At 39.2% G+C, this 8,337-nt stretch overlaps 1 protein-coding gene across 1 annotated transcript; it reads left to right on the top strand.

Annotated features, from left to right (window-relative positions):
* Positions 1-1,600: 1,600 nt before the first annotated feature.
* On the top strand, positions 1,601-2,373 carry LOC147434575 (uncharacterized). The gene is made up of 2 exons (XM_086489648.1): positions 1,601-1,887; positions 1,971-2,373. The coding sequence occupies exons 1-2, from the start codon at positions 1,601-1,603 to the stop codon at positions 2,371-2,373; spliced, it is 690 nt and encodes a 229-aa protein (XP_086345774.1).
* The last annotated feature ends 5,964 nt before the right edge of the window (positions 2,374-8,337 follow it).

Here is an 8,337-nt window from a genome sequence, read left to right as displayed (position 1 = left end):
ATCGTTGGGTTGTTCTTTATAGCCCTCTCTTATCACTAAGATACAAATCCCATATTAAAGTTGAGATCTGCTCAACTGTCACTGCCGTTAAATATCTTTATAAGTATGTCTACAATGGACATGATAGAGCCACTGTTGTTCTTCAAGATTTTGAAGGGCCTATTGATGAGATCAAGAGTTATCTCAATGCACGTTATGTTTCTGCATCCTAGGCTATGTGGAGAATATTTGGCTTTGACATGCATAGTGAAAAACCAGCTATTCAACGATTGCAAGTACACCTTCCATTGCAGAATATGGTTACATTTCAAGATGGTGATGATGTATCAGATGTACTAGATAACGAGCAAAATAAAAAAACTACCTTGCCAGAATGGTTTGTTGCAAATCAAAACTATCCAGAAGCAAATAGCTTCACATATAATGACTTTCCAAGTGGTTGGGTATGGAATAAAAGTCAAAAGGCATGGTCTCCAAGACAACATGGTATTTCGATTGGAAGAATGTATAATATCGTCCCAACTGCTGGTGAGGTTTATTACCTACGAATGCTACTCAATATTTGCAAAGGATGTAAATCTTTTGAAGACTTGTGGATGTATGATGGTCGCGTTTTTGATACATATAAGGAGGCATGTATAGCTAGAGGATTATTGCAAGACGATGAATAATGGTCACTTTGCCTCCAAGAGGCATCTTTTTTCAAAATAGAATGCAGTTGAGACAACTCTTTGTAGTCATATTAGTGTTTTGTGAGCCACTACATCCGGCTGCTTTGTGGGACACATTTTGTACCGAATTATGTGAGGACTATGTTTATGCCCTAAGGATGCGTATTTCAGATGCAAGTGTACGATTTGATGTGGCAAAAAATCAAGCTTTGCTTCATATAGAGTGCTTTTTGCAACAACATTGGAAGAGGCTTTGCGATTATATGTTGCCTGCAATAGACTCAACAATGGTATCCTAAAGTGAAATCGGTGCTATGACTGAAGAGACGATGTTTAATGTTGATGAGCAGCGTAATATAGCAGATCATATGGAGACTTCCTTAAATGAGGATCAACGAGATGCCTACCACCAAGTGCTGCAAGCTATTGACAGACATTTAGGGAAGGTATTTTTCTTAGATGGTCCTGGTGGCTCAGGAAAAACTTACCTATACAACGAACTTCTTTCACGATTGCGAGGAAGTTGTAGAATTGCTCTTGCATGTGCATCTTCAGGTATTGCAGCTTTGCTTTTGAGTAATGGAAGAACTGCTCATTCTAGGTTTAAGATACCTTTGGATCTTCACTCTGAAGCAACGTGCAATATAAAGGTAAATAGTCAACTTGCAGAACTTCTAAGGAATGCAGCTTTTCTTATATGGGATGAAGCTCCCATGACACATCGCTATGCATTTGAAGTAGTGGACAAAAATTTAAGAGATATTATGCAGCAAAATACTTTGTTTGGTGGAAAAGTCGTTTTGTTTGGAGGCGGTTTTTGACAAATACTAACTGTTGTACCAAAAGGTAGTCGTGCAGACATTGTAAATGCTTCATTGTATCATTCTCACATATGGAAATGTACAAAGATATTGAGGCTTACCAGAAATATGCGCATACTTGAATGTGGTCAAAATGCTCTTCAACAAAGTTTTTCGCGCTGGGTGCTTGATATTGGCAATGGGGATATGGCTGATGGAGGAGACTTAGATAGAGTCAAAATACCTTCACACATGATGCTTCCAGGAAATAGTTTGGCGGATCTTCTAGGCTTTATATATGGAGATTTGTGTCATGTGCAAGATCATGCAAGTTTTTTCAGAGATGGAGCAATACTTGCACCGCGGAATAAAGAGGTGGATTTAATCAATGACTATGCATTGCAAGAATGCATGGAGTTTGCAAAGAGTATCTTAGTGCGGATTCAATTTGTATGTCAGAGAAAAACACACGTTTGTAGACAATTGAATATATGAATAGCCTTACTCTTGATGGTGGTTTTCCACATCATGCTTTAGTCTTGAAAGAGAATGCTCCTATCATGTTGCTGCGGAATTTGGATCCAAGACGTGGTTTGTGTAACGGAACCAGATTGATATGCAAGCAATTTCATCATAAGGTAATTGAGGCAGAGATAGTTACAGGATCGAATCTTGGAGAGAGAGTTTTTATTCCAAGGATTGACTTTATTATTGGAAACCGTCAGGGGCTTCCATTTCAAATGAAGCGTCGTCAGTTCCCAATTAGGCTTGCTTTTGGGATGACTATCAACAAAGCACTAGGGCAAACAATGGGAATTCTCGGACTATATCTTGCATCATCGATCTTCTCTCATAGACAATTGTATGTTGCAATGTCACGTGTGCGAAGTGCAGCTGAATGAGGATTGTTGTCAATACTGAAAACACTCAATTAGCAGAGTGTTACTACACTCCAAATATTGTATTTAAGGAAGTATTGCAACTAGCGAGCTCATAAAAATAAGTTCAAATTGACATTGTGGGTCTTAGTTAATGTCCGACACAGTTGATGTTAAATTTTATTGATATCTCTTAGATCAAAGAATTGGCCACAATGCATCCTCGATGCAGTGCATGCTATGTAGTGGGTCATATCACTAAATTCATTCGAGGTATTTATCTTCTTTTTTAATTTAGTGTATAAACTTGACCTATTATTTTCTTGAAAAGATTGGTTTATACATTGAATTACTTTGTTGAAGATCCACCGCAATGGAGGGGAAGAGTTCCTGCTATGTTTTTGGTGATTTTATTAGATACAACTCTTATTATATTGTAAGAGTTTTTTTATGGTATATTGGTAGTTTTAAGCTTTTAATGCTCTACATAATTCATGGATTCCATTGCAGAGATCACTGCCATCGAGGAATTATCATTGTAGGTGTTTATGAAATGCTATACTTAGGTAGAGATATGGCTATGGAAGTTGTTGGATACTACAATGTAGCCTTTTCTTTGGACAACGAGCATCGTCAGTTCCAAGTTAATATCTGGTTTGTGAGTGACGAGAGGCGAGTCAATGCACAACAGATGGGGGTTGCTGGAGACCGCACTACACCATATCGATTGAGGATATTTACTCAAGTTGAAACACCCCCCCGTATCTTGCAAAATGTATACAATATAGGTCCTTGGACTTATAGAATTCCTAACGTGGTTTTTTGAAGGCTACACTTTGAATAACTATTTTGTATTAGCTCTGGTATATTCAAAATATTCAACGCATCTTTGTGAAGTTGTGAAATTTCAAAGTCTTTTGAATTGCTTTCATTCCTCTCTCTCTCTCTCTCTCTCTCTCTCTCTCTCTCTCTCTCTCAGGCTATGATTTGAATAACTCTTTTGTATTAGCTCTGCGATATTCAAAATATTCAAAGCATCTTTGTGACGTTATGAAATTTCAAAGTCTTTGAATTGCTTTCATTCCTCTCTCTCTCTCTCTCTCTCTCTCTCTCTCTCTCTTAAATCCTTAACTTAAATTTTACATCTCTAAAGTATGATCATCAAAGTATTCTTTATTCTATTTTGTCTCTCTTGCTCTTAAACTTCTAAGTCTCTGCAGCTAGAGCAGATAAAGAATGGTACGATACATCATGGTTTCGTACACCCTGAATGATGTACCTTCTTATATTAGAGGTATGTAAAATCTTATCTTTGATAATTATTGAATGAGAACTTTGTGGTCTTTATTTTGTACATTTACACGTGCGACATTTTTTTCTAGATCCTCCATTGTGGAGGGGTCTTGCACATTCTGAGGATATTGTTTGTATTATCAAAGATTTTGAGATCCTTCGGTGCGTATAGCTTGAACTTGAATCCATGTGACACTAAATGTGTTGTTACTTTTTATGCTTGAATGGTTGGTTGTTATCTTGATTACAGGCTTCAATATTATTGCATACATTCTGTGATGGCATGAAGCACGATATTTTAGAAGTGTTGTAGGTTATTATCATATAGAGTTTGATATAAATGATATGCGAATCACTATACGAGAGTTAGGTATGCAACGGCCTCTCAATTGCAAATTTTCATACGGTCCCTATGGAGTGAATGAATGGATGTTTAGAATCTATTCTTTGGGTGACGTACCTTGACACCTCGGTCGCAATGTTCGACGTGTTGGACCTTGGATCTTGAGAGTTCCAAGTAGAGTGTGTCATAGGCTCAACTTCTTTAGCTGATTGAACACTTTGATCCATTGTCTAAGAATTCTAAGAACCATATTTTTTCCTTATTGTTGGCTTATTGAAGTGGGTTTTTATCTACTACATAGGTTAGAGAGAGAGAGAGAGAGAGAGAACTTTGCTAATTGCTAATGTAGGTCAACATGGGCCATGATGTATTGGCTATTCTCCCAATACATATAAAGATGATGATCTATTTGAAAGTTAAGGAAGAGTACATTTTTCAAGGAAATGGTACATTTGAAAGTTAAGGAAGAGTACATTTGTCAAGGAAATGGTACATGGTGTTGGTGGCATCATTGGGTGTATTCATATGCAGATGGGTAGTATGGAAATTATGGACGCTTAAGCATTTCACTATGCAAAGTGTCACAAATATTGAGCAAAATAAAATTAATGAGAGTCCTACAAGAACTACAGATGATTGATATTTATTATGTCAATCTTTGTGGTTGTGATATTCAGTTGTTGCGAAAGATATATCACAATCATAAATCTTATATTTCAGATGAAGAGTTTCAAGTTTTGAAATTAATTGTGAAGTTTACCAATGGGATATATTGGAGTGATCCTCAACCGTCCAATGATAGAGTAGAATATGAGTCGTTGTTGTAAACAAAAACATTGAGGTTGTTGTAAAGACTTTGACCTTATGGATCTCTTGACACTTTTTGGCAATGCAGCTGTATTTTGGCATGGCTGTATATTTTTGTATTGAGCTTATACTTTTTTTAAGTGTTTAAGTGCACTTTCAACAAGTGGCCATGTTGATAATCTATCTCTCTCTCTCTCTCTCTATAAATTTTAAGCTTTCAGTACTAATGTTGCCCTCTTTTCTTACAGCCAATTAAATGGCCCATGAAATTGTGAATATTTTTCCAAGTGTAAAAAATCTTATTGTTGATTCCCTTGAAGAAAGTTTGTTACCTGCTGAATGGGATGGCAATGGGCATGGGAAGTGATCGAGAAAAACTACCTGTTTGGGGGTCATATATAGATGAAGAGTTGGACACGATTTACATCAGGTTGCTTGATCGCTATTTCTTTCCCAATCTTAGACTCATGCTCTTAAAGCAAGAGCTTGGGTTGATTCGTCATTACAAGATTTACTTCAGCTGGATTCAAAAAATAGATTTAAGGGAAATTTGTAGAGCTCCAGCTCAATATCTTGATCCTATTGAAATAGCACGACTAAGAGTGTTATGTAGATATATTCCTGAGCCTTTCTGGCAATAATGTTAAGACTCATTTTGTTTGGTTTGAAATGTCTCTTTAATGATGTGCTAATATGTAATCTCTCTCTCTCTCTCTCTCTCTCTCTCTCTCTCTCTCTCTCTCTCTCTTTGTGTGTGTGTGTGTGTGTGCGCGCGCGCGAAAGGGAGAAGAAGAAGAGAAAGATGCAAAAAGGTTAAATGTAACAGGAGTAGTCTAAAGGGGCCAAAGACAACGTGAGACAAAAACTTGCATTTGAACAATGGGTAATTAAGTATTCATAAGTTATTGGTGATACTGTTTTAAAAAAAGATCTAAGAGAAGTATGTCAAGTTCCAACTCAATATATTGATTTTGTTGAAATAGCACAGTCTTTTTGGCAATGATATAGAGGCAGATAAGACAATCCGTATGAAATGTTTGCAAACATAAGTCAAAACATGACACAAATGCACGATAATATTCTCCCTCCCCCCCCCTCTCTCTCTCTCTCTCTCTCTCTCTCTCTCTCTCTCTCCCAACATGGAGTAACCGGGATGTGACAACATATAAACAAATATCATTAATTAATTTAATAATTTGTGTCATAGTAAGAGCGAGCGAGACTCGCTGAGAGGCGGGTCGTGCAAGCTAGTTTACACTACTTCGTCACACACCTCTAAAAAGACAAATCATTTTCTTGGCCTCGTGTTGTTTATGTCAAGCGAATCACTATGGCCTACATAAGCCGATTGACAATAAAGAAAGTGACAATAGTATTTTAAAACATGTGGTATCGCAATAAAATTTGAAAAAAAGTGTAACAATAAACTACTTAGATTACAATATATTCTTATAAAAGCATTAAAAATTATATTTGACAATGCTCCATGCCCTTTCTTAGAGAGAGAGAGAGATGTAAACAAATCTCAACTAAAAGAAATAGTAAAGAAAGTTTATTATCATTAGCTTGCCATGTGGAACTAACAAGCTTTATCATAGATGCACCCAAAATCCAACCCTTTACTAAATTTATTAAAGACTCAAGACTACTTATGTAGTCCAACAACGAACCTAAGGTATCTATCCTATTATATAATGGAAAAGTGGTTGCCCTTCCATTTGTAGTCAATTAACCTTCAAGCTATAAGACAAGAAAATGCACAATCACAAATAGCATGCACACATGCACTAGTCTTCGATGGTTGGCCGATTGAGACCCCAGCTTCACCATCTATCAATCGCTTGCACACATGCTGCAGCACTATCGGGTCAGCTAGTTGTTCATTCAAAACTCAACTTGCTCTATCACACTATCCTCGTCTCACTGCCAATGAAGCACGCTCCCTCCATGTGAACGGCTCGCATCAAGGGTGACCGTTTACGTTACGTCTGTGATGTTGCGATGGTTAGTGAGTCTCTCAGTGGCTAGCTACAGGGGCATGGCGGGTCTCTGATGGACTCTCAACACACTTTTTAGTCAGGAGCAGCTGATGCATGTGGAAGGGGATGACAATCACGCCTAGCTCATAAATGTAGGACCAGATAATGATCCATTGGCCATGAGTCTCTCTTGGCAATGCTGCTCCATGTGGACCTGCTCTGCTACAACTCGTGGCCCGAGGACCGCTGCCATGTGCACCAAACCTCCGCGAAAGCATCGGCCTACCTCTTCCCTCTACCGCCGCTCTCCCTCCTCGGACATGCCCTCCATCAACATCTTGCTTATGTCTTACAACTCCGTCTCTTCCTCGATTTATTAGTATTGGTCAGTCCTCCAAGGGGAGCTGACAACCCCAATCCTTCGTGAATCCCCATTGCCAATGCCCATAGCTTGCTCTCCTTGGTATTGCTCTTCAGATTCAAATGTGCTCCTGCTCTCGAACCTCCCCCATATGCCCTCTTGCGATCGTGATGTTCTTGCTCTCTCAGGCCATCCTTCTTGCCTTCATTGTGTGATGGGTTCTGCAATGGAGTGTGCAAGAGAGGGAAGCATGCAAGAGAAGGGGGAATTGGAGAAGAAGGAGAAGGTGCACATTACAGTGGGTTAGTGGAGAGGAAAGTGAGAGAGTGGTCAACTCTCTCCCTTTCTCTCCCTATATTCATTTAGGTGAAAGTATAAATAGGGGCGGTTTCCCACGGCCACGTGGCCTACACCCCAACAACCTCCCACTTGAAGGTCATGGTGGCCAATAGTGGCATTAGTGTAGTTAGTCTATACAAAATTGATGAAGCATTGCCGAGGCTTCATCCTACACCCATAAGTTCTATACAATGTGTAAATCGCTTCGAGGCTAGGCTCTTTGTGAGAGCATCTGCGGGGTTGTCGTCAGTGTGAACCTTGACAAGCTCGATACTCTTGCCAGTCAATGCATCTTGTATGACATGGTATCTGACCTCTATGTGTTTCGATTTTGAGTGAAACACTGGATTCTTTGCCAAAGCAATGGCACTCTGACTATCACAATGTAGTACTGGAACCTCGTGAATGCCCAAATCTCCCACTAGACGAGCCAACCATATGGCTTCCTTGCTGGCGTCAGACGCAACAACATATTCTGCCTCAGTGGTAGATGAAGACGTGCAATCTTGGAGACACGATCTCCAAGAGATAGCTGCTCCAGCAAACATGAACACATAGCAAGATGTGGATCTTCTACGATCCACGCAACCCGCATAATCCGCATCCGTGTAACCTACAATAGATGCATCACTGTTTCCGAAGCATAAACACTTGCTAGCTGTACCTTTCAAATATCTGGGGATTTTCTTCACTGCTTCCCAATGCTTCTTGCCAGGGTTTTCCATGTACCTACTAACCACTCCCACTGCATGTGCAATGCCTGGTCTTGTGGCTACCATAGCGTACATCAAACTGCCAACTGCTGAAGAATATGGTACTTTCGCCATTTCCTCTTTCTCAGCCACTGTCTTGGGAGAGTCTTCCTT

The sequence above is a fragment of the Adiantum capillus-veneris genome, chromosome 19 (assembly GCF_014529385.1).
Source record: "Adiantum capillus-veneris isolate H3 chromosome 19, ASM1452938v2, whole genome shotgun sequence".
Lineage (NCBI taxonomy): Eukaryota > Viridiplantae > Streptophyta > Polypodiopsida > Polypodiales > Pteridaceae > Adiantum > Adiantum capillus-veneris.
The sequence above is the reverse complement of the archived record's forward strand: the minus strand, read 5'-3'. Positions and strand labels throughout refer to the sequence as shown.

What these genes read in the sequence shown, in the direction of transcription:
- LOC147434575 (XM_086489648.1), top strand. Translation starts at nt 1,601, where the DNA reads ATGCGCATACTTGAATGTGGTCAAAATGCTCTTCAACAAAGTTTTTCG. An exon ending in GCATTGCAAGAATGCATGGA is followed by an intron (nt 1,888 to 1,970) that starts GTTTGCAAAGAG and finishes ATATATGAATAG; the next exon opens with CCTTACTCTTGATGGTGGTT.